At 53.5% G+C, this 25,614-nt stretch overlaps 2 protein-coding genes across 3 annotated transcripts; one reads left to right on the forward strand and one right to left on the reverse strand.

Annotated features, from left to right (window-relative positions):
• The first annotated feature begins 4,294 nt into the window (after positions 1-4,294).
• On the forward strand, positions 4,295-21,006 carry gnl2 (G protein nucleolar 2). Of its 2 annotated transcripts, none has more exons than XM_030358028.1 (16): positions 4,295-4,500; positions 4,918-5,002; positions 6,091-6,185; positions 7,694-7,833; positions 12,430-12,614; positions 13,493-13,559; positions 13,868-14,026; positions 14,375-14,488; positions 14,604-14,732; positions 16,414-16,518; positions 16,630-16,788; positions 18,320-18,427; positions 19,033-19,538; positions 19,886-19,962; positions 20,067-20,143; positions 20,263-21,006. In XM_030358028.1, the coding sequence occupies exons 1-16, from the start codon at positions 4,437-4,439 to the stop codon at positions 20,395-20,397; spliced, it is 2,205 nt and encodes a 734-aa protein (XP_030213888.1). In that variant the 5' UTR covers positions 4,295-4,436; the 3' UTR covers positions 20,398-21,006. The 2 variants fall into 2 exon arrangements, with proteins under 2 accessions (XP_030213888.1, XP_030213889.1); XM_030358029.1 differs by lacking the exon at positions 4,295-4,500 and adding an exon at positions 4,640-4,645.
• On the reverse strand, positions 20,790-25,602 carry dnali1 (dynein, axonemal, light intermediate chain 1). The gene is made up of 6 exons (XM_030358031.1): positions 25,461-25,602; positions 25,066-25,196; positions 24,259-24,428; positions 23,780-23,958; positions 21,045-21,209; positions 20,790-20,896 (listed from the first exon to the last, which is right to left on the reverse strand). Exons 1-6 carry the CDS (start codon positions 25,551-25,553, stop codon positions 20,861-20,863), a joined length of 774 nt encoding a protein of 257 aa, XP_030213891.1. The 5' UTR covers positions 25,554-25,602; the 3' UTR covers positions 20,790-20,860.
• Positions 25,603-25,614: the final 12 nt, after the last annotated feature.

The following is a 25,614-nucleotide window of genomic DNA, read 5'->3' on the forward strand; positions in this document are numbered from 1 at the left end:
GGTGGAGCAGAGTGCTGTGGTGGAGACGGGCTCTGGCTGGGGGCCTCTCCGTGGACGGTGGAGCAGAGTGCTGTGGTGGAGACGGGCTCTGGCTGGGGGCCTCTCCGTGGACGGTGGAGCAGAGTGCTGTGGTGGAGACGGGCTCTGGCTGGGGGCCTCTCCGTGGACGGTGGAGGATCGGCAGAAGACACAACACATCAGCAGAGATCCTCCGCCTTTCCTTTCATTGTGGCTGATTAATGGAGCGCATCCGTCTCCTCCATCTCCAGAGTCCGAACTCTGGGCACAGGCGGGACAATGACCTGCTAACGAGCTGCTAACTAATGAGCTGCTAACTAACGAGCTGTTAACTAACGAGCTGCTAACTAACGAGCTGCTGACTAACGAGCTGCTAACTAACGAGCTGCTAACTAATGAGCCGCTAACTAATGAGCCGCTAACTAACGAGCTGCTGACTAACGAGCTTCTAACTAACGAGCTGCTAACTAATGAGCTGCTAACTAACAAGCTGCTGACTAACGAGCTTCTAACTAACGAGCTGCTAACTAATGAGCTGCTAACTAACAAGCTGCTGACTAACGAGCTGTTAACTAACGAGCTGCTAACTAAAGAGCTGCTAACTAACGAACTGCTAACTAACGAGCTGCTAACTAACAAATTGCTAACTTACGAACTGCTATTAACGAGCTGCTAACTAACGAGGTGCTGTCTAACGAGCTGCTAACTAACAAGCTGCTAAATAACGAGCTGCTAACTAACGAGCTGCTAACTATCAAGCTGTTAATTAATTAGTTGCTAACTAACGAGTTGCTAACTAACGAACTGCTATCTAACAAGCTGTTAATTAATGAGCTGCTATCTAACGAGCTGCTAACTAACGAACTGCTAATTAACGAGCTGCTAACTAATGAGCTGCTAACTAACGAGCTGCTGACTAAGGTGCTGCTAACTAACGAGCTGCTGACTAAGGTGCTGCTAAATCGCTGTCTGTCCACTGAGCAGACCCTTCACTGTGTGGTCGGCTGTCTGTCTGTCCACTGAGCAGACCCTTCACTGTGTGGTCGGCTGTCTGTCTGTCTGTCCACCGAGCAGACCCTTCACTGGGTGGTCGGCTGTCTGTCTGTCTGTCCACTGAGCAGACCCTTCACTGTGTGGTCGGCTGTCTGTCTGTCTGTCCGCTGAGCAGACCCTTCACTGTGTGGTCGGCTGTCTGTCTGTCCACTGAGCAGACCCTTCACTGTGTGGTCGGCTGTCTGTCTGTCTGTCCACTGAGCAGACCCTTCACTGTGTGGTCGGCTGTCTGTCTGTCTGTCCACTGAGCATACCCTTCACTGTGTGGTCGGCTGTCTGTCTGTCTGTCCACTGAGCAGACCCTTCACTGTGTGGTCGGCTGTCTGTCTGTCTGTCCACTGAGCAGACCCTTCACTGTGTGGTCGGCTGTCTGTCTGTCTGTCCACTGAGCAGACCCTTCACTGTGTGGTCGGCTGTCTGTCTGTCCACTGAGCAGACCCTTCACTGTGTGGTCGGCTGTCTGTCTGTCTGTCCTCGTTCTGATCAGAAGGTCCTTGTTCCACCTTCTCTCTCCAGGCTGAAGAAACAGGGACGGACCCTGTTCCAGTGTCAGGGAGAGAGAGAGAGAGAGAGAGAGAGAGAGAGAGAGAGAGAGAGAGAGAGAGAGAGAGAGAGAGAGAGAGAGACACAGTCCAAGTCGGTAATCTGTCTCGTTTTGTTTAGTTAGGCTGCGCTCCAGCTCTGACTTTAAGCAGACACCCTTCTGATGAGCCAGACTGAAATATTATACACACACACACATACAAACACACACACACAACAGACACACGCACACACAGACACAAACACAACATACGAAACATATGCACTCACAAGTATACACACAGACAACACCAGACACACAGACACAAACACAACATATGTAGACACACACCCACACACACAGCACACGCACTCATGGACACACAAACAACACACTTACACACACAAAACACACTCACACACACAAAACACATGCACACACAACACATTCATGGCATACACAAACACACACACACACATAACACATGCATACACAGCACATGCCCACACACACACACACCTGCACGCACACACACATACACAATGATACAACTAACACCACACATTTGCACAACACACAAGCACTGCTCACACGTCCGTTGTCACACACCCGCCGCATGTTGCAGCGCAGGATCAGCCCTTGGCCTGTTTCTGAGCATGTGCGAAAATAACGCATCGATATTTTCCACACAAATGCTTTGTTTCTCAAGCTTTCCTCAGACAGGTCATTGCCCGCTATGAGATCTGAGTTCATCTTCCTATTCCGACCTTCTGTGTTCCAGACGGCCCTTCATTGGCTGCAGGTGCTTCGTGACCTAGTGAAGGCTGGTTATTTATGACATGACCTCAGTATGATTACTGAGCTGCCAGAAGTCGTCCATCTCCTCACTCTGATTCAGTCTCATCCCTCCCACCTGGTGCTGCCCTGATGGACGTCAGCCTCCTGCCAGATGGAGGACACCAGCTGAACATCACCCCTCATCAATTGGCTCTGAGTCGACAGAGGGCGTGTCTCTGGACTGTGATTGGATATTTGCCACAATCTCCTGGACTGTGATTGGATAATGGCAACAATCCTGAACTGTGATTGGATGATTGCGACACTCTCCTGGACTGTGATTGGAAAATGGCAACACTTCTGGACTTTGATTGGATGATGGCAACAATCCTGGACTGTTATTGGATGATGGCGACACTTCTGGACTGTGATTGGGTGATGGCGACACTGTTCTGGACTGTGATTGGATGATGGTGACAATCTTCTGGACTGTGATTGGGTGATGTTGACATTCTTCTGGACTATGATATTTACACACATATATCAATATATTAATATTATTATGATAATGTGTAGTTGTCTAACTAAAACAGACTGTTCTCTGCACATTTTTTAACCCATAATCCATAATAACATTGATCGTCTCCTCTTTAGCCTAGTACGACAAGGCTACAATTAAACCTGTTACATGGTCGTTGTAAGATGTTAGATGAGATTGCAGTGAGTATAATAACATATGAAAACGTAGGATATTAATATCCTATAGAGTGGCGAAGTCACGCCCTTTCCGGTAGGGCTCATGAGACCTATGAGATATGAATGGGAGTCAATGGAGAGAAAATAATTATTTTCTGGTCCCAGTCTTTATATGCCCTGGATTACACATATGTTGTTTGTGGATTTAAATGATAATTTTTCGTGCAAAGAAAACTAAAAAAATTCGTGAAGAAGTATGATAATTTTAGGTTTTATGTGAGGCCGCTTTGTGAACTAAAGCTCTTCGCTGCTCTCGACGCATATGATATACGTCACCACACCCGCACTTGGAACTCGGCACAGAGATGGCGATCTCTCTGCTCCACTTCACCACTTTTTTTCAAGGCGAGGATAAAAGCATAGAAAGAGGTGAAAACCACTATAAGTTGGGGCCTGTGGAGAGTTTTAGTTATGTGCAATCTCTATGTGCCATCTCTGTGCCGAGTTCCAAGTGCGGATGTGGTGGCGTATATCATATGCGTCGAGAGCAGCGAAGAGCTGTAGTTCACAAATCGGCCTCACATAAAACCTAAAATTATCAAACTTCTTCACGAACATTTTTAGTTTTCTTTGCATGAATAATTATCATTTAAATCCACAAACAATATATGTGTAATCCAGGGCATATAAAGACTGGGACCAGAAAATAATTATTTTCTCTCCATTGACACCCATTCATATTTTTCGATCTCATAGGTCCCATGAGCTCTACCGGAAGGGGCGTGACTTCGCCACTCCATAGAAGAAGCCTGTATACATATAATGCCTTTACATTTTAATCCCTAAAGCCTTATAAATGTTAAACATCATGACTACCTTTCATTGTACAAAACAAAACGAAGCCAAAAGGGTATCAATAATTATCAAATCAATTAAGTTGCTTGTTATTTTGGGGCACGTCATTATTTAATATATATTTATTTCTTAGTTTCATACACACATCCCAGTAGAAGGAGGACGTAACGCAGGTTTTTCTTGGAAATATAAACGTTTGTATAGTCTTTAATTATTTATGGTGTAAATAAGTCGGTCATATCAGATCATATTTGGGCCGTTTTGATTATTCGAGTATTATTATGAAAAACATAACATTAGTCACATGACTTCAGGCTGTATCGCTCTCCGATTGGCTGGTGTACCGGTATCTGATTGGCTGGTCTCGGCGTCGCACGTTTAGTGACGTCTTTCCGGTTAACGCAGCGCTCGAGGAACACGTGTGCAGTGTGTAACAACAGAACTCGGACTTTAGGACTCGTACCCGCAACTTTCTGTTTTCCCAGGTACCGCAGCATCCACCCGCCGCTCCACCATGGTGAAGCCGCGCTTCAAGGGGCGCAGCTCCATCAACACCTCCACCTCCAGCTCCAACCCTGGTGAGCGCTGTCCCACTCACAGTCACACACACACACACACACACACACACACACTCGGCTAATGCTAGCAGGTCCGGCTAACCTCCAGCTCAATCCGGGAGAGACAGCTCACAGCTCCACCCGCGGGGAGACGGCTCCAACCCGGGTGGAGAGGAGACAGCTCACGCCTCCACCCGGGGGTCGGGTTAGCGGACCTGTATCGCTTTTGTGTGTTTCACTGTATCGCTTTAGACGATGCGTTGTTGGATGTTGTTGCTAAGCAGCGCTGCCTCGACCGTTTGAGCGGCAGTGATCGGGAATCTAACTCGGGTCGAATCTATGTAACCCAGTATGTGACGATACCACTATGGGACGATGCCAGCATTTAATCCAGTATGTGAGGATACCAGTATATAAACCAGTTTGTGTCCCTCCCAGACCGGCCCAAGGAGGCGGGGGCCACCAGCCTCCGAGACCGCTCCACCATCAAGAGGCTGAACATGTACCGGCAGAAGCAGCGATGGTGAGCCCCCCCCCCCCCCCGGTCGGCCTGCCCTGCACCCAGCACACGTCGGGACCACTCAGTGTGTCTGTGTTGTGTGTCTCTGTGTTGTGTTGTGTGTCACTGTGTTGTGTTGTGTGTCACTGTGGTGTGTTTCACTGTGTTGGGTGTCGTTGTGTGTTTCACTATGTTGTGTGTTTCACTGCGTTGGGTGTCATTGTGTCTCACTGTGGTGTGTGTCACTGTGTTGAGTGTCATTGTCTGTCACTGTGGTGTGTTGGGTGTCACTGTGTTGGGTGTCATTGTCTGTCACTGTGGTGTGTTGGGTGTCACTGTGTTGGGTGTCATTGTCTGTCACTGTGGTGTGTTGGGTGTCACTGTGTTGAGTGTCATTGTCTGTCACTGTGGTGTGTTGGGTGTCACTGTGTTGAGTGTCATTGTCTGTCACTGTGGTGTGTTGGGTGTCATTGTCTGTCACTGTGGTGTGTTGGGTGTCATTGTCTGTCACTGTGGTGTGTTGGGTGTCACTGTCTGTCACTGTGGTGTGTTGGGTGTCACTGTGTTGGGTGTCACTGTCTGTCACTGTGGTGTGTCTCACTGTGTTGGGTGTCATTGTCTGTCACTGTGGTGTGTCTCACTGTGTTGGGTGTCATTGTCTGTCACTGTGGTGTGTCTCACTGTGTTGGGTGTCATTGTCTGTCACTGTGGTGTGTTGGGTGTCATTGTCTGTCACTGTGGTGTGTCTCACTGTGTTGGGTGTCATTGTCTGTCACTGTGGTGTGTTGGGTGTCATTGTCTGTCACTGTGGTGTGTTGGGTGTCACTGTGTTGGGTGTCATTGTCTGTCACTGTGGTGTGTTGGGTGTCATTGTCTGTCACTGTGGTGTGTTGGGTGTCACTGTGTTGGGTGTCATTGTCTGTCACTGTGGTGTGTTTCACTGTGGTGTGTTGGGTGTCATTGTCTGTCACTGTGGTGTGTCTCACTGTGGTGTGTCTCATTGTGTTTTGTGTCACTGTGGTGTGTCTCACTGTGTTTTGTGTCACTGTGGTGTGTCTCACTGTGTTTTGTGTCACTGTGGTGTGTCTCACTTTGTTGGGTGTCCCTTCCAGCGACAACAGAGGGAAGGTGATCCGGAACCTGTCGTTCCAGTCCTCCGTGACCCCCGGGACTGTAGCCCGCGTGGAGCCCAACATCAAGTGGTTCGGTGAGTCGCTGACCGCCATCCCTCAGAGACCTGTGCCCCCTACTACGAACCTCGCTGAACATAACCAGGCTCTCTTGGGAAAACCTGTAACGACAGAGACGTCACTCGCGATCCGAGTTAAATGGTACTACGACGCTCACTTAGGATTCGATTAGTCGAGGTTTTCCGCTTTGTTTCACGTGAAAGGGGTGTTTATCGCATCATTTTACTTACATTTACAAACTGGATAGATCAAGCAGTCTATTTCACTCAAGAGTAACAGATAGCTATATGGACCTCCTATGAGGAGTTCATAACTCAGATAACAGCTAGGGTTAACACATTTGCACATAATAAGGCTAGGGAGGCATGATGGCAAAAGAGAGCCGCCCGAAAGTGTACATTTGTAAGTGACAAGTTTCTGCATATTGTCCATAAAATAACTGCGCCAAATGCAGAACTGTTTGCCGTTAATGCCAATGGAGTGATTAAGTTTTCAAAATGCATAAGCAATGGCCAACCTGCCTTATTCTATAATTTAGGAAATTCACTTTAAATACACCTTACGTAAGAAATGGAAGTAAGAATTGGGAGTATTTAAGCTTCACATAAATGCGCATCACTTGGGAGACGAACCCTGCATGCAGAAATTCAAGACTGACGCGCTACCTCCACTCTCTTATGGAGACACAATGCGCAAGAGTAAGCATTGCCTACATTAGGTCCAACAAGGACGATCAAATAGCATATACCCTCTGATGAGAACCTGTATCTTATAAAGAATATTCCCAGGCAATGCCAAGGGATCGATCCCGAAGACCCCCTGTACGATAGGCTCCGAGGTCCACGGGAACACCCAGTAATGGTGCCGGCGTTGTCAAAGGAGGGACTAGGAAGCTGCGCACGGCGATCTTACCCGATAGACGTAGCTGAAAACCTGCTCCCGACCAGGTTGGGTTGACAGCATAAGTCACCATGGTGAGGCAGCGACGCTAAAAGAGCGACTTTCGTGTCCCAGCTAACCCAGGCTGTGAGCGCAACATACCTCGCTAACCCTCTAATGGAGGTTCGTAGTACAGGGCCTCCATCCCTCCCACCAGGGGGCCGGGGGACCTTTAGGGGACCTTTTTAGATGTTTACTTATGAGGACTTGTGTCCTCTCCTCAGCCTGTTGTCATGTTGTGGTCGTTGAATGGAGGGTTTCATAGAGTTGTGTCCGCTGTTCTCCAGCCTGTTGATGATGTTGTTTGGTTCTACACACAGCTGTTGGTATTCAGTGATGAGTTGAAGGTGAACTGGTCACAGCAGCTCTCTGCCCCCTCAGTAGTTTAGTGTGTGCTGTACGCACTGAGACTGTTCTGTACCGGTGTTACTCATCATGGTCTCAAAGAACACGCTAACCTACTTATTATGTCTCTAATGGAGAGGGAGAGAGAGAGGGGTTTTAGAGAAGAGGGAGCGCCCGGTAGCTTATGAGCAGAGGTGGGCGTACTGCCTCCATCTTACCCTCTCACCCTCCGTGCCTCCAGCCAACACGCGGGTCATCAAGCAGTCGTCCCTGCAGAAGTTCCAGGAGGAGATGGGGCGCGTGCAGAAGGACCCGTACAGAGTGATCATGAGGAGGAGCAAGCTGCCCATGTCCCTTCTCCACGACCGCATCAAGGCCCACGTGAGTACCACCTCCACCCCATACACCTCCACCCCCAGGATACACCTCCACCCCCAGGATACACCTCCACCCCCAACGGCGGATTATTGAAACCCGCCGTTAAATGTCTGAAAATGAATTCCTGCCGCCCTAATGGGAGGGCAGGCCTGGTGTTGGGCGCCCATCCCACTGATGTAACCGAGTTCATTCCTTGATACTTTGAGATGGATCGTGTTCCCGCTGCCTGTCTCCAGGAGCCCGGCGGTGTTGATCGGGTCAGGGGCCGCTCAGCTGGCCTTACGTTGCCAATAGCTTGTGCTGCTGCTAGGGGTGGCAATCTCTTGGCACCTCACGATTCGATTATGAGGTCAACGACTCGATTCTAAAACGATTAGCAATGCATCTCAAGGCAACAATGTTTTTTATGTACATTTCCATGGGTGTTTTTCTAAAATATATCTCTGCATCTCAGTTTGCTTATCAGAGTTGGCTAATCACTTCCTTATTTTGTGATGATCATTAAAGACATCAACAGATTAATTAACTTATCTAATTGTATTAGATAAGTCATAGAACGTCATTTTTCCCAAATATGACGTTCTATGAACGATGCAATAATCAATGCAGCCTGCAGTACAACACGATATGGAAGTATGTAAAAAAAATAGGTTGCAGTTTTCTTTTCTTTCTAATCTTTCTTTTCTATGACATCAAAGAAAAATATGCTCTTGAATTAGGAGTTCTTGTGTCTGGCTGTGAGTTTGCGTGCATGCTATGCATAGGCTGAATCACAATCGTGTCAAGACAAATCAGATTGGCCATTGCACACTGAAGATAAATTAAATAATTTTAAATTACTAAATTTATCCCTCTCTGGCAGACAGGATGTTGTCAACGTCTTTGGAGGACTATTTCTGTGATCGCTTATTTTCCCGATAATGACCGGCGATTGCGATAAAAAAAAAATGTATTATGTTCTGTAATATTCCCTAAAAATGAATTTACATTATAACATCTTCATTGAACTATTGAATTGTAAAAGAAAGATAAATAGAAATTGTACTGATTTCCAGTCAGTTACGGTAACAATTATTTATTTATTTTGCATATCGCGTTCTATTCCATCACGGTTGTGCTGGTATCAGGAGAGCTCTGCTGCGGTTCCCATGGTTATTGAGGAGGAGACAATTAGCATTTTTTTGTCTGCATGTTTTAATATTCTGCAAACAAGAACCGGTTTCTTGGAAGATACGGTTGTTAGGATCTTGATTTGTTACCATAACAGAAAAGAACCCCTGTAGATATGGTCGAGGTTTAAACTGCCTGCTCCAGTGAATCAGCCTGAATAACGTCTGTTTACCATGCCAAGGATTTCCTCTCCCTCTCCCCAGCTGGTGTCCTAACCTCCTCCTCCTCCTCCCTCTAACCTCCTCCTCCTCCCCCCTCTAACGTCCTCCTCCTCCTCCTCCTCCTCCCTCTAACCTCCTCCTCCTCCCCCCTCTAACGTCCTCCTCCTCCTCCTCCTCCTCCTCCTCCCTCTAACGTCCTCCTCCTCCCCCTCTAACCTCCTCCTCCTCCCCCCTCTAACGTCCTCCTCCTCCTCCTCCTCCTCCTCCCTCTAACGTCCTCCCCCTCCTCCCCCCTCTAACGTCCTCCTCCTCCCCCTCTAACGTCCCCCTCCTCCCCCCTCTAACGTCCTCCTCCTCCTCCCCCCTCTAACGTCCCCCTCCTCCTCCCCCTCTAACGTCCCCCTCCTCCTCCCCCTCTAACGTCCCCCTCCTCCTCCCCCTCTAACGTCCCCCTCCTCCTCCCCCTCTAACGTCCTCCTCCTCCTCCCTCTAACCTCCTCCTCCTCCCCCTCTAACGTCCTCCTCCTCCCCCTCTAACGTCCTCCTCCTCCCCCTCTAACGTCCTCCTCCTCCTCCTCCTCCTCCTCCTCCTCCCTCTAACGTCCTCCTCCTCCTCCTCCTCCTCCCTCTAACGTCCTCCTCCCCCTCTAACGTCCTCCTCCTCCTCCCCCTCTAACGTCCTCCTCCTCCCCCCTCTAACGTCCTCCTCCTCCCCCTCTAACGTCCTCCTCCTCCTCCTCCTCCTCCCTCTAACGTCCTCCTCCCCCTCTAACGTCCTCCTCCCCCTCTAACGTCCTCCTCCTCCCCCCTCTAACGTCCTCCTCCTCCCCCCTCTAACGTCCTCCTCCTCCCCCCTCTAACGTCCTCCTCCCCCCTCTAACGTCCTCCTCCTCCTCCCCCCTCTAACGTCCTCCTCCTCCCCCTCTAACGTCCTCCTCCTCCCCCTCTAACGTCCTCCTCCTCCCCCTCTAACGTCCTCCTCCTCCTCCTCCCCCCTCTAACGTCCTCCTCCTCCCCCCTCTAACGTCCTCCTCCTCCTCCCTCTAACGTCCTCCTCCTCCTCCTCCTCCCCCCTCTAACGTCCTCCTCCCCCCTCTAACGTCCTCCTCCTCCCTCTAACGTCCTCCTCCTCCCTCTAACGTCCTCCTCCTCCCTCTAACGTCCTCCTCCTCCCTCTAACGTCCTCCTCCTCCCTCTAACGTCCTCCTCCTCCCCCTCTAACGTCCTCCTCCTCCTCCTCCTCCCCCCTCTAACGTCCTCCTCCTCCTCCCTCTAACGTCCTCCTCCTCCCTCTAACGTCCCCCTCCTCCCCCTCTAACGTCCTCCTCCTCCCTCTAACGTCCTCCTCCTCCCTCTAACGTCCCCCTCCTCCCCCTCTAACGTCCTCCTCCTCCTCCCCCTCTAACGTCCTCCTCCTCCTCCCTCTAACGTCCTCCTCCTCCTCCTCCTCCCCCCTCTAACGTCCTCCTCCCCCCTCTAACGTCCTCCTCCTCCCTCTAACGTCCTCCTCCTCCCTCTAACGTCCTCCTCCTCCCTCTAACCTCCTCCTCCTCCTCCCTCTAACGTCCTCCTCCTCCCTCTAACGTCCCCCTCCTCCCCCTCTAACGTCCTCCTCCTCCCCCCTCTAACGTCCCCCTCCTCCCCCCTCTAACGTCCTCCTCCTCCCCCTCTAACGTCCCCCTCCTCCCCCCTCTAACGTCCCCCTCCTCCCCCCTCTAACGTCCCCCTCCTCCCCCCTCTAACGTCCCCCTCCTCCTCCCTCTAACGTCCTCCTCCTCCCCCTCTAACGTCCCCCTCCTCCCCCCTCTAACGTCCTCCTCCTCCCTCTAACGTCCTCCTCCTCCTCCCTCTAACGTCCTCCTCCTCCTCCCTCTAACGTCCTCCTCCTCCCTCTAACGTCCTCCTCCTCCTCCTCCCCCTCTAACGTCCTCCTCCTCCCTCTAACGTCCTCCTCCTCCCCCCTCTAACGTCCTCCTCCTCCCCCCTCTAACGTCCTCCTCCTCCCTCTAACGTCCTCCTCCTCCTCCCTCTAACGTCCTCCTCCTCCTCCCTCTAACGTCCCCCTCCTCCTCCCCCCTCTAACGTCCTCCTCCTCCTCCCTCTAACGTCCTCCTCCTCCTCCCTCTAACGTCCTCCTCCTCCCCCTCTAACGTCCTCCTCCTCCCCCTCTAACGTCCTCCTCCTCCTCCCTCTAACGTCCCCCTCCTCCTCCCTCTAACGTCCCCCTCCTCCTCCCTCTAACGTCCCCCTCCTCCTCCCCCCTCTAACGTCCTCCTCCTCCCCCTCTAACGTCCTCCTCCTCCCCCTTTAACGTCCTCCTCCTCCCCCTTTAACGTCCTCCTCCTCCTCCTCCCTCTAACGTCCTCCTCCCCCCTCTAACGTCCTCCCCCTCCTCCCCCCTCTAACGTCCTCCCCCTCCTCCCCCTCTAACGTCCTCCCCCTCCTCCCTCTAACGTCCTCCTCCTCCTCCTCCCCCCTCTAACGTCCTCCCCCTCCTCCCCCTCTAACGTCCTCCCCCTCCTCCCCCTCTAACGTCCTCCCCCTCCTCCCCCCTCTAACGTCCCCCTCCTCCTCCCCCTCTAACGTCCTCCCCCTCCTCCCCCTCTAACGTCCCCCTCCTCCCCCCTCTAACGTCCTCCTCCTCCTCCTCCTCCACCTCTAACGTCCTCCTCCTCCCCCCTCTAACGTCCTCCCCCTCCTCCCCCTCTAACGTCCTCCCCCTCTAACGTCCTCCTCCCCCCTCTAACGTCCTCCTCCTCCCCCTCTAACGTCCTCCCCCTCCTCCCCCTCTAACGTCCTCCTCCTCCTCCTCCTCCTCCACCTCTAACGTCCTCCTCCTCCCCCCTCTAACGTCCTCCTCCTCCTCCTCCCTCTAACGTCCTCCTCCTCCCCCTCTAACGTCCTCCTCCTCCTCCCCCCTCTAACGTCCTCCTCCTCCTCCCTCTCTAACGTCCTCCTCCTCCTCCCCCCGCTAACGTCCTCCCCCTCCTCCCCCCTCTAACTCCCTCCCCCCTCTAACGTCCTCCTCCTCCTCCCTCTAACGTCCCCCTCCTCCCCCCTCTAACGTCCTCCTCCTCCCCCCTCTAACGTCCTCCTCCTCCTCCTCCTCCCCCCTCTAACGTCGTCCTCCTCCTCCCTCCTCCTCCTCCCCCCCCCCTCAAACGTCCTCCCCCTCCTACGTCTCCTCCTCCTCCCCCCTCTAACGTCCTCCTCCTCCCCCACCTCCTCCTCCTCCCCCCTCTAATGTCCTCCTCCTCCTCTCCTCCAGAACTCCAAGGTGCACATCCTTGACACCGAGGGCTTCCAGACAACCTTCGGCCCGCGGGCCCAGAGGAAGAGGCCCAGCCTGCTGGTGGAGGACGTCAAGGACCTGGTGGTGCGGGCGGAGGCCTCCGTCCTCTCCTACAGCGCCGACAAGGACCGCGACCTGGTCACCGAGGATTCAGGGGTCCGGTAAGGTCTAGTGCTCTGTAAACCAGGTCCCTCTAGTCTAGTGCACTGTAAACCAGGTCCCTCTAGTCTAGTCTAGTGCTCTGTAAACCAGGTCCCTCTAGTCTAGTGCTCTGTAAACCAGGTCCCTCTAGTCTAGTGCTCTGTAAACCAGGTCCCTCTAGTCTAGTCTAGTGCACTGTAAACCAGGTCCCTCTAGTCTAGTGCACTGTAAACCAGGTCCCTCTAGTCTAGTCTAGTGCTCTGTAAACCAGGTCCCTCTAGTCTAGTCTAGTGCTCTGTAAACCAGGTCCCTCTAGTCTAGTCTAGTGCTCTGTAAACCAGGTCCCTCTAGTCTAGTGCTCTGTAAACCAGGACCCTCTAGTCTAGTGCTCTGTAAACCAGGTCCCTCTAGTCTAGTACTCTGTAAACCAGGTCCCTCTAGTCTAGTGCTCTTTAAACCAGGTCCCTCTAGTCTAGTGCTCTGTAAACCAGGTCCCTCTAGTCTAGTCTAGTGCTCTGTAAACCAGGTCCCTCTAGTCTAGTGCTCTGTAAACCAGGTCCCTCTAGTCTAGTGCTCTGTAAACAAGGTCCCTCTAGTCTAGTACTCTGTAAACCAGGTCCCTCTAGTCTAGTGCTCTGTAAACCAGGTCCCTCTAGTCTAGTGCTCTGTAAACCAGGACCCTCTAGTCTAGTGATCTGTAAACCAGGTCCCTCTAGTCTAGTGCTCTGTAAACCTGGTCCCTCTAGTCTAGTCTACTAGTGCTCTGTAAACCAGGTCCCTCTAGTCTAGTGCTCTGTAAACAAGGTTACATACCCTGCTCGAGTTAAATCACGAGCAGGGGGGGACGGTCATGAGGAAGAGGAGGATGGGGATGATGAAGTGAACCCTGTCTCTCCAGGGAGGAGGTGCGCGAAGAGATCTTCAAGAAGGGCCAGTCCAAGAGGATCTGGGGAGAGCTGTACAAGGTACGGTATCACTGCTACTGTTTCACACACGTATTAACACACGTATTAACACACCTGATGGAGGGAGGTGATTGGCGGGTCCAGTGATTGGCGGGTCCTGTGATTGATTGGCGGGTCCTGTGATTGATTGGCGGGTCCTGTGATTGATTGGCGGGTCCTGTGATTGATTGGCGGTTCCTGTGATTGATTGGCGGTTCCTGTGATTGATTGGCGGTTCCTGTGATTGATTGGCGGGTCCTGTGATTGATTGACGGTTCCTGTGATTGATTGACGGGTCCTGTGATTGATTGACGGGTCCTGTTCCCTAGGTGATTGACTCGTCCGACGTGGTGATCCAGGTCCTGGACGCCCGGGACCCAATGGGCACGCGCTCCCAGAGTATCGAGACGTACATGAAGAAGGAGAAGCCATGGAAACACCTCATCTTCGTCCTCAACAAGTGTGACCTCATCCCAACCTGGGTCACGGTAGGTCACCTCTGAAGACCTTTCCTGACCAGCCAATCAGAGCAGAGCTGATTATTAGATGAGTATGTGAAAAGGTCCCTACAGTATTCCATGAGGACCGGTGTTTAGCCCCCCAGGACTGCACAGGAGTACTGGGTACAACACACCGTCAGTAGGGGAGGCCACAGTGTATCCATGACCATGAACCCCGCCCTTGTTGTTGTGTATCTATGACCATGAACCCCGCCCTTGTTGTTGTGTATCCATAACCATGAACCCCGCCCTTGTTGTTGTGTATCCATGACGATGAACCCCGCCCTTGTTGTTGTGTATCCATGACGATGAACCCCACCCTTGTTGTTGCTATAGAAACGCTGGGTGGCCATTCTCTCTGCCATTAACCCCACCCTGGCCTTCCACGCCAGCCTCACCAACTCCTTTGGCAAAGGCTGCCTCATTCAGCTGCTCCGGCAGTTCGGCAAGGTGAGCCTCACCCTCCACCTCCACCCGCTGACGTAGATCTCTGTAGGGGGCCCAGACATTAGTAGTGGAGCCACTTCAGCAGACTGACGTAGAGCATCTCCTCCTCCCCCCCCAGCTCCACACTGATAAGAAGCAGATCAGCGTTGGGTTCATCGGCTACCCCAACGTGGGGAAGAGCTCCGTCATCAACACCCTGAGGTCCAAGAAGGTCTGCAACGTGGCGCCCATCGCCGGGGAGACCAAGGTACTGTACCGCCCTCCCCCCCCCACCCCCAGCTATATACAGACAGACCCCCCCCATCCCCAGCTATATAGACAGACCCCCCCCCCATCTCCAGCTATATACAGACAGACCCCCCCCCATCTCCAGCTATATAGACAGACCCCCTCCCCATCTCCAGCTATATAGACAGACCCCCCCCCCATCTCCAGCTATATACAGACAGACCCCCCCCATCCCCAGCTATACAGACAGACCCCCCCCCCCATCTCCAGCTATATACAGACAGACCCCCCCCCATCTCCAGCTATATAGACAGACCCCCCCCCATCCCCAGCTATATACAGACAGACCCCCCCCATCCCCAGCTATATAGACAGACCCCCCCCCCCCCCCATCTCCAGCTATATACAGACAGACCCCCCCCATCTCCAGCTATATACAGACAGACCCCCCCCCCCATCTCCAGCTATATACAGACAGACCCCCCCCCCATCCCCAGCTATATAGACAGACCCCCCCCATCCCCAGCTATATACAGACAGACCCCCCCCCCCATCTCCAGCTATATACAGACAGACCCCCCCCATCTCCAGCTATATACAGACAGACCCCCCCCCCATCCCCAGCTATATACAGACAGACCCCCCCCATCTCCAGCTATACAGACAGACCCCCCCCCATCTCCAGCTATACAGACAGACCCCCCCCCATCTCCAGCTATATACAGACAGACCCCCCCCATCTCCAGCTATATAGACAGACCCCCCCCCATCTCCAGCTATACAGACAGACCCCCCCCATCTCCAGCCATATACAGACAGACCCCCCCCCCATCTCCAGCTATATACAGACAGACCCCCCCCCCATCTCCAGCTATATAGACAGACCCCCCCCCCATCTCCAGCTATATAGACAGACCCCCCCCCCCCCCCATCTCCAGCTATATAGACAGACCCCCCCCATCTCCAGCTATACAGACAGACCCCCCCCCCCATCTCCAGCTATATAGACAGACCCCCCCCCATCTCCAGCTATATAGACAGACCCCCCCCCCATCTCCAGCTATATAGACAGACCCCCCCCCCATCTCCAGCTATATAGACAGACCCCCCCCCATCTCCAGCTATATACAGACAGACCCCCCCCCCATCTCCAGCTATATAGACAGACCCCCCCCCCCATCTCCAGCTATATACAGACAGACCCCCCCCCTCACCCATGTCTCTCTACGGTCTTGTCTCTCTACGGTCTTGTCTCTCTACGGTCTTGTCTCTCTAGGTTTGGCAGTACTCTGATGCTCCGGGTCTTGTCTCTCTACGGTCTTGTCTCTCTACGGTCTTGTCTCTCTAGGTGTGGCAGTACTCTGATGCTCCGGGTCTTGTCTCTTTACGGTCTTGTCTCTCTACGGTCTTGTCTCTCTAGGTTTGGCAGTACCCTGATGCTCTGGGTCTTGTCTCTCTACGGTCTTGTCTCTCTAGGTGTGGCAGTACTCTGATGCTCCGGGTCTTGTCTCTCTACGGTCTTGTCTCTCTAGGTGTGGCAGTACTCTGATGCTCCGGGTCTTGTCTCTCTACGGTCTTGTCTCTCTAGGTGTGGCAGTACTCTGATGCTCCGGGTCTTGTCTCTCTACGGTCTTGTCTCTCTAGGTTTGGCAGTACCCTGATGCTCTGGGTCTTGTCTCTCTACGGTCTTGTCTCTCTAGGTGTGGCAGTACATCACTCTGATGCGCCGTATCTTCCTCATCGACTGCCCGGGCGTGGTGTACCCGTCTGAGGACAGCGAGTCAGACATCGTCCTGAAGGGAGTGGTGAGTTCAGCCAAAATGATCGTCTTGTTATTATTCTTTGAGCTGCTCTGTAGTCTAGGTCGGTAACCATTGGACCGCCTGCGCTGAACGCCTGCATCATGTTCTCCTCAGGTCCAAGTGGAGAAGATCAAGCACCCAGAGGAGCACATCCCGGCCGTCCTGGAGCGGGCCAAGCCCGAGTACATCCAGAAGACCTACCGCATCCCCACCTGGAGCTCCCCAGAGGACTTCCTGGAGAAACTGGCCTTCCGCACCGGGAAGCTGCACAAGGTCAGCAGGGGGCCGAGCTTTACCGCAGGTCACCTCCCTATCTGAAGGCCCCCACCCAGGAGACGCTCTGTCCCTGACCAGGAGACCCTCTGTCCCTGACCGGGAGACGCTCTGTCCCTGACCGGGAGACGCTCTGTCCCTGACCCAGGAGACGCTCTGTCCCTGACCAGGAGACCCTCTGTCCCTGACCGGGAGACGCTCTGTCCCTGACCGGGAGACGCTCTGTCCCTGACCGGGAGACGCTCTGTCCCTGACCGGGAGACCCTCTGTCCCTGACCGGGAGACGCTCTGTCCCTGACCCAGGAGACGCTCTGTCCCTGACCCAGGAGACGCTCTGTCCCTGACCCAGGAGACGCTCTGTCCCTGACCGGGAGACCCTCTGTCCCTGACCGGGAGACGCTCTGTCCCTGACCGGGAGACGCTCTGTCCCTGACCCAGGAGACGCTCTGTCCCTGACCAGGAGACCCTCTGTCCCTGACCGGGAGACGCTCTGTCCCTGACCGGGAGACCCTCTGTCCCTGACCGGGAGACGCTCTGTCCCTGACCGGGAGACGCTCTGTCCCTGACCCAGGAGACGCTCTGTCCCTGACCAGGAGACCCTCTGTCCCTGACCGGGAGACGCTCTGTCCCTGACCGGGAGACGCTCTGTCCCTGACCGGGAGACGCTCTGTCCCTGACCGGGAGACGCTCTGTCCCTGACCCAGGAGACCCTCTGTCCCTGACCCAGGAGACCCTCTGTCCCTGACCAGGAGACCCTCTGTCCCTGACCGGGAGATGGTCTCCCATCAGCTCGTTAAGAATCCGTGGCTCGTTAGTGACCCAAGCTCATAGATAAACCAGTCGATCATAGATAAACAGTGTTGTTAATAATCATTAGCTTTTTAAGAATCAGCTTTTAATAACCAGTGGCTCATTAAAGGAGAAATCCGGGGTAAAATGGATCTGGGATATGATTGGTATGAAAACGAGTTGGAATGTTCGTTTGGCAGCAAAAAAGTGCATATAGACGCATTCTTAAGTTGGCTGATTTCAGCCGATTCTACCTAAACGCTATTAACTTGGAAAGATAGGGTATGTCTCATGGTAAAAACTAAATCGCTATTTTAAACCACTTACAAGGCTAGAAGTAGCCCTACACTTATTTGGTAGTATAATAAGGGTCTTGACATATAAAACAAGGCATTGATAACTTTGTAAGTGACAGATTGATATTAAAAATGACATTTTATACACACAATACCATCCGTAGTTCACCTGTCGACGCCATCTTGTCTTTAAGACTCGATAGGTAGATTGACGAACACAGAGCTTGTGACATCCGTCAACAACACGCAAGCTCCGTGTTCGCCAATCTACCTATCGAGTCTTAAAAACAAGATGGCATCGATGGTTGAGCTACTGATGGTATTGTGTGTATAAAATGTCCTTGTAATAAACCATCCACTGACACCGGATTTCTCCTTTGACTACCAGTGGCATTTAAATAGGCAGTGGCAGCATGATATGTGATCATAGGGCTGTTGTGTTGCAGGGCGGAGAACCAGACATTGTCACGGTCTCTAAGATGGTGCTCAACGATTGGCAGAGGGGACGCATCCCGTTCTTCGTGAAACCGCCAGGACCCGATAACGACCCGGAGGTGAGAACCGGTGGAACCATATGGCGGGGATGACGTCATCGTGACGGTGTGATGACGTCATCGTGACGGTGCGATGACGTCATCGTGAGGGTGTGATTCCATCATTGCGACATTGTGACGGCGTCATCGTGACGGTGTGACGGCGTCATCGTGACGTTGTGACGGCGTCGTGATGGCGACATGGCATCATAGTGACGTCATCGTGACGTGTGACAGCGTTATTGTGACTGGGTGATGGCGCCATCGTGATGTGTGACAGCGTCATAGTGACGTTGTGATGGTTTCATTGTGACGGTGTTATGACGTCATCGTGATGGTGTGACGGCGTCATCGTGACTGCGTGATGACGTCATCGTGGCCTCTTCAGGTCTATCTTTGGGTTGTTCTGGAGGCTAGTGTTTCATCCATGTTGTGTGATGTGAACTTTGAGAAGGTCATTGTGTTATTCGGTCATCCTTTCCTTTGGGTGTGTCGGCTGTGTGCTGCCTCCTAGAAATCAATCAATATTCAGGAAAACGACCAACTATTGTATTAGTATGGACGCTAGCTGCTAAAAGAGAATGAAGGGAGGAGACCTGACCATGGATGTGATGTGACTCCTGCAGGGCAAGGAGAAGGAGGCCGCTGCACCTGGGGCTGAGGTGCAGGTGCAGGAGGAGCAGCAGCAGCAGCAGCAGGAGGAGGAGCAGCAGGAGGGGGAGGAGGAGGTGGCGGCCATGCCCGCAGAGCAGGAGGCCCAGGAGAGATGTAAGGAGAAGCAGAAGGAGCAGGTCCAGAAGATTCTGGCCGGCGTGCGTCAGAACTTTGGGAAGATCTCGGTGGCGCCGGAGTTCAACGACGAGGACCTGGACCCCGTGGAGATGGCCGACCTCGACCCCTCCGACTTCTCCGACGTGGAGGAGGAGGATGAGGAGGATGCTGGAGAGGAGGAGAAGGAGGAGGAGCAGCAGGAGGAGCAGGCTGCAGCAGGGGGACAGGTGGGGCGGCCCAGCACCGCGGCAGCAGGGGTGACCAAAGGCCCCAGCAACACGATCCGTCAGCTGGACGAGAAGATCGCAAAATACAAGCAGTTCCTGGACCGCGCCAAGTCCAAACGCTTCTCTGCCATCCGGTACGTCCCACAGCCAGGGCCTATCCCTCCTTCCTCTCTGTGGCCCCTAGGAGCCAGGGCCATCCCTCTAGGAGCCAGGGCCTATCCCTCCTCTCTGGCCCCTAGGAGCCAGGGCCTATCCCTCCTCTCTGGCCCCTAGGAGCCCCTGAGATGTGTTATTGTGAGAGGCTCCATGTGGTGCCGGTGCTGCCTAATCAACGGCCTGTCTTCAATAAGGGCCTCAGCCCTGGCAGGGTGCGCACCGCTACATCACAGGCTGCGTGCGGCCCCGTGTGGCGGGAGGCCAGTCAGCCGCCAGCTTCCAGCGGCCTTGATGCGCCGCTAATGTTCTCTCTCTCTCTGCACAGGATTCCAAAGGGGCTGTCAAGCAAAGTGTTAGCAGACGACAAACCCAAACAAGATGAGAAGCAAGCCCATATTAAAGGTAGGTCTACACACATCCCCCCCACCCCTACCACCTGCTAGTGCCCTTATCGTTGAGGAATGTCCCAGCATCAGCCTGGTTAACGCTCAGTGCTCTGTTCCCAGCTGTGATCGAGAGGTCAAAGAAGAGGAGGGCGGGGGAGGAGGAAACCCCGGCCGCGGCCAAGATGACCTCCAAACAGGTGACCTCTTCCTCTTCATCACGGCCTGTGAATCCAATATACAACAGAGTGTAAATGTAGCGACAGCGGGGTCGTGGAGGGAACCTGCACTGACGCCTCTCTCTCTCTCTCTCCCCCAGAGACGCGCAGCCGAGCGGGCGAGCAAGCTGAAGGTGGGCGCGCGTTACTACGAGACGCACAACGTCAAGAACAAGAACCGGGACAAGAAGATGCCCGTGTTGGAGGGGAAGAAGGGCAAGAAGGCAAAGCGCTAGAGGAACGCTGTGGACACTAACAGGCCTTCACACAGCCTGCTGGCGGACTGACAGGGAGGTTCTAAGAGGAGCTCTCATTGGTGGAGGGATGGGGGCGTGGCTCTCTGAGCCTTTTGTTTAATGGGTTCCCTGAGTGCACACTTAATGTGTGGAGCTGAAATGTGTCCTCCATCAAGTGGACTGATGGAGGACACATTTCAGCTCAGTGGAGTGTGCACTCCAGAGCCTTCTGTTGGAGCCTCAGGGGGCAGATAAGGACTCATTATCCACCTCTAGACACATGTCTGACCCACGCGCCCGCTGGCATCTCAACAACCTTTCAAGTCTCAGAGAAAACGATAACTTGTGTTGTAAAAAGATGATAAAAAGATATTTACACCCAGAGACCCACAATGTGTTGAATGTTTTTTATAAATCTGCGTCCAGGCCTTAAATGAGGTCAGGTGTCTTGTGTCGGAGGATCTCATTTCTTTGGAGTGATGGTTACTTCCAGCTGGGCCTGCAATGAGAACATTCTTTAAATGCTAACGTGGAAAAAATTAATAAAAAAACCTGTCATTTCAATGTAAACTACATTACTCTTTCAAATAAAAAGCTATTTTAAATAAAGTGGTTGTAAATGTTGAAAGGAGGGGGTCATGCGTCACCTTGAGCTGCTGGTTGGTCCTCTTGAGGAACTGGATCTCCTCACCGTGCTTCCTCTCCTCGGTCTGGCGGATCTCCAGCTCTCTCTTCTCCACCGCCTCACATCTGGCCTTCTGCTCGCTCAGCTGATGCTCCAAGTCCTGCTTCTCCAGCTCCAGCTCCCTGAGCTACAGACCAGGAACCATCAACAGACCACTGAGCTACAGACCAGGAACCATCAACAGACCACTGCGCTACAGACCAGGAACCATCAACAGAGCACTGAGCTACAGACCAGGAACCATCAACAGGAGGCCACTGAGCTACAGACCAGGAACCATCAACAGGAGGCCACTGAGCTACAGGGCAGGAACCATCAACAGACCACTGAGCTACAGACCAGGAACCATCAACAGACCACTGCGCTACAGACCAGGAACCATCAACAGAGCACTGAGCTACAGACCAGGAACCATCAACAGGAGGCCACTGAGCTACAGGGCAGGAACCATCAACAGAGCACTGAGCTACAGACCAGGAACCATTAACAGGCCACTGAGCTACAGGGCAGGAACCATCAACAGACCAGGAACAATCAACAGGCCACTGAGCTACAGACCAGGAACCATCAACAGACCAGGAACAATCAACAGGCCACTGAGCTACAGACCAGGAACCATCAACAGGTCACTGAGCTACAGACCAGGAACCATCAACAGACCAGGAACAATCAACAGGCCACTGAGCTACAGACCAGGAACCATCAACACCACTGAGCTACTGAGTAGACCAGGAACCATCAACAGAGAACTGAGCTACAGACCAGGAACCATCAACAGGCCACTGAGCTACAGGGCAGGAACCATCAACAGACCAGGAACAATCAACAGGCCACTGAGCTACAGACCAGGAACCATCAACAGACCAGGAACAATCAACAGGCCACTGAGCTACAGACCAGGAACCATTAACAGGCCACTGAGCTACAGACCAGGAACCATCAACCGACCAGGAACAATCAACAGGCCACTGAGCTACAGACCAGGAACCATCAACAGACCAGGAGCCATCAACAGACCAGGAACAATCAACAGACCACTGAGCTACAGACCAGGAACCATCAACACCACTGAGCTACAGACCAGGGACCATCAACAGGCCACTGAGCTACAGACCAGGAACCATCAACACCACTGAGCTACAGACCAGGAACCATCAACAGGCCACTGAGCTACAGACCAGGAACCATCAACAGACCAGGAACCATCAACAGATCACTGAGCTACAGACCAGGAACCATCAACACCACTGAGCTACAGACCAGGAACCATCAACAGGCCACTGAGCTACAGACCAGGAACCATCAACAGATCACTGAGCTACAGACCAGGAACCATCAACAGACCCGGAACCATCAACAGGCCACTGAGCTACAAACCAGGAACCATCAACACCAGTGAGCTACAGACCAGGGAGGGACCATCAACAGAGCACTGAGCTACAGACCAGGAACCATCAACACCACTGAGCTACAGACCAGGAACCATCAACAGACCACTGAGCTACAGACCAGGAAACATCAACCGACCAGGAACTATCAACAGACCACTGAGCTACAGACCAGGAACCATCAACAGGCCACTTGGCTACAGACCAGGAACCATCAACAGACCAGGAGCCATCAACACCACTGAGCTACAGACCAGGAATAATCTACACAACAGGAATCAACACATGTCGGGAACCATCAACACAACAGACCAATAAAACCATCAACACAACAAGAACATCAACACAACAGACCAGGAACCATGAACAATAGGCCAATGAACAAAAAAAAAAAGGAACCATCAACAAAAGAGACCAGGAACCATCAACAGACCAATGAGCTACAAGACCAGGAACCATCCACACAACAGAACAATGAGCTATAACACCAGGAACCATCAACACAACAGAACAATGAGCTATAACACCAGGAACCATCAACACCATAGGCCAAGGCAGTCCTTACAACCAGTACTGGATGCTAGCTGACCCCTAGCTCTCTACTGTACGCTAGCTGACCCCTAGCTCTCTACTGGACGCTAGCTGACCCCTAGCTCTCTACTGGACGCTAGCTGACCCCTAGTTCTCTACTGGACGCTAGCTGACCCCTAGCTCTCTACTGGACGCTAGCTGACCCCTAGCTCTCTACTGGACGCTAGCTGACCCCTAGCTCTTTACTGGACGCTAGCTGACCCCTAGCTCTCTACTGGACGCTAGCTATCCCCTACTTCTCTACTGGACGCTAGCTGACCCCTAGCTCTCTACTGGACGCTAGCTGACCCCTAGCTCTCTACTGGACACTAGCTGACCCCTAGCTCTCTACTGGACGCTAGCTGACCCCTAGCTCTCTACTGGACGCTAGCTGATCCCTAGCTCTCTACTGGACGCTAGCTGACCCCTAGCTCTCTACTGGACGCTAGCTGGCCCTTAGCTCTCTGCAGTGTGTGCTAGTTGACCCTTAGCTCTCTGCAGTGTGTGCTAGTTGACCCTTAGCTCTCTGCAGTGTGTGCTAGTTGACTCACTCTCTCTCTCTCTGCCTCTCTCTCACTCCCTCTCTCTCTGCCTCTCTCTCTCTCTCTGCCTCTCTCTCTCTCTCTCTCTGCCTCTCTCTCTCTGCCTCCCTCTCTCTCTCTCTCTCTCTCTCTCTCTGCCTCTCTCTCTCTCTCTCTCTGCCTCTCTCTCTCTCTCTCTCTCTCTCTCTCTCTCTCACCCGTGTCTCCATGTCGCTCTTGCCCTGCTCGGCCTGCAGGGCCTTGCGGACCCCGAACGCCATGCTGCTCTCGTACAGCGTCTGGTAGGCCGCCACTGTCATGCGGATCTCGTTGCGGATGCGTAGAAGCAAGACGCCGCGCTCCGCACAGTTGATGGTCACCTGACGGATCAGCTCGTCTGAGGGTCAGAGGTCACAGTTGCTGGTCACCTGACGGAACTGCTCGTCTTAGGGTCAGAGGTCAGGGTAAGGAGGCAGCTGTTTGATTCTACTACAGAGGGCCCAGTATGACTCCAGTCTACCCAGTGGACCAACGGGCGGCTGGTTGTGATGGGTGATGGAGCCCTGGTGATCTAGAAGCACTAGGAGATAACTGGTGTAGCTCATGTGGACAGAGCCCCCAGTCAGGGTCTGGGGGCTCTGTCCACCCCCAGTCAGGGTCCGGGGGTCTCCTCCAGGCCCCAGCAGGCGGTCCTCACCAAAGCACTGTCCGTACAGCTCTCGGCGGACGGGGCAGATGCCGGTCTCGCGGGCCTGCCGCCGCCCCAGCAGCGCGTCCAGCTGGTCCGTGAGCTGCACCACGTCGGAGCGCGTGCAGGGGGTGCTCGACACCTGCTGCACCCACAGCTGGCCCGCCTCCGCCCACTCCCTGCGGACACACAGCACCTCAGCAGGCGGAGCTCACAGACCTACAGCGCCGCCGAGAGCCACTGGACGCTGACATCAGACAAGCGGATACAACTATAGAAGGAGCTTCACTCTGTTAGTGACCATGGGGCCAGATAGGAGCCCAATGACTAGTGGGGTCACCCAGTAGGTGGGGTCACCCAGTGGGTGGGGTGTATACCCAGTGGGTGGGGTACACCCAGTGGGTGGGGTGTATACCCAGTGGGTGGGGTATATACCCAGTGGGTGGGGTGTCACCCAGTTTGGTGTCACCCAGTGGGTGGGGTCACCCAGTGGGTGGGGTGTATACCCAGTGGGTGGGGTGTATACCCAGTGGGTGGGGTGTATACCCAGTGGGTGGGGTGTATACCCAGTGGGTGGGGTATATACCCAGTGGGTGGGGTGTCACCCAGTTTGGTGTCACCCAGTGGGTGGGGTACACCCAGTGGCTGGTGTCACCCAGTGGGTGGGGTCACCCAGTGGGTGGGGTCACCCAGTGGCTGGTGTCACCCAGTGGGTGGGGTGTATACCCAGTGGGTGGGGTATATACCCAGTGGCTGGGGTCACCCAGTGGGTGGGGTACACCCAGTGGCTGGTGTCACCCAGTGGGTGGGGTATACCTGGGGGGCAGCAGGGCGTTGAGGACCTCCTCCGTCTGCTGTCTAGGGGCGTCGGCCCCGGGGGATCGGGGGGGCGGGGGGACCGGGCCGGACAGGGGGGGCTGCTGGGGGCTGGGCTTCAGAGACCGTGCCTACACACACACACACACACACACACACACACACACACACACACACACACACACACACACACACACACACACACAAATACAGACAGGCACACAAATACAAAGATAGTCACACAAACAAATTAATTAATTACAACAAAAAAATTGCATTTAATTACTCCTATTCAAACATGTATGAGCCCAGAATCGGGATTTGTTGAGCCGGTCAGAGCGGTTTATTGAGCCGCTTCAGAGCGGTTTTCTGGTTCAGGTTCCTCTCCGTCCTACCTTGGGGGTCTTCCGGTCCGCGGTTCTGTCCACGGCTCTGCTCTGCAGGACCGGGGTGTCGTACCTCAGCAGGGACTCCGCCGGGGGGATCATTCTGATGACTTTAACTCACTTTCTACGGCGGGAGAAACAGTAAATACTCGACGCTTCACCT

The sequence above is a fragment of the Gadus morhua genome, chromosome 6, assembly GCF_902167405.1.
Source record: "Gadus morhua chromosome 6, gadMor3.0, whole genome shotgun sequence".
Lineage (NCBI taxonomy): Eukaryota > Metazoa > Chordata > Actinopteri > Gadiformes > Gadidae > Gadus > Gadus morhua.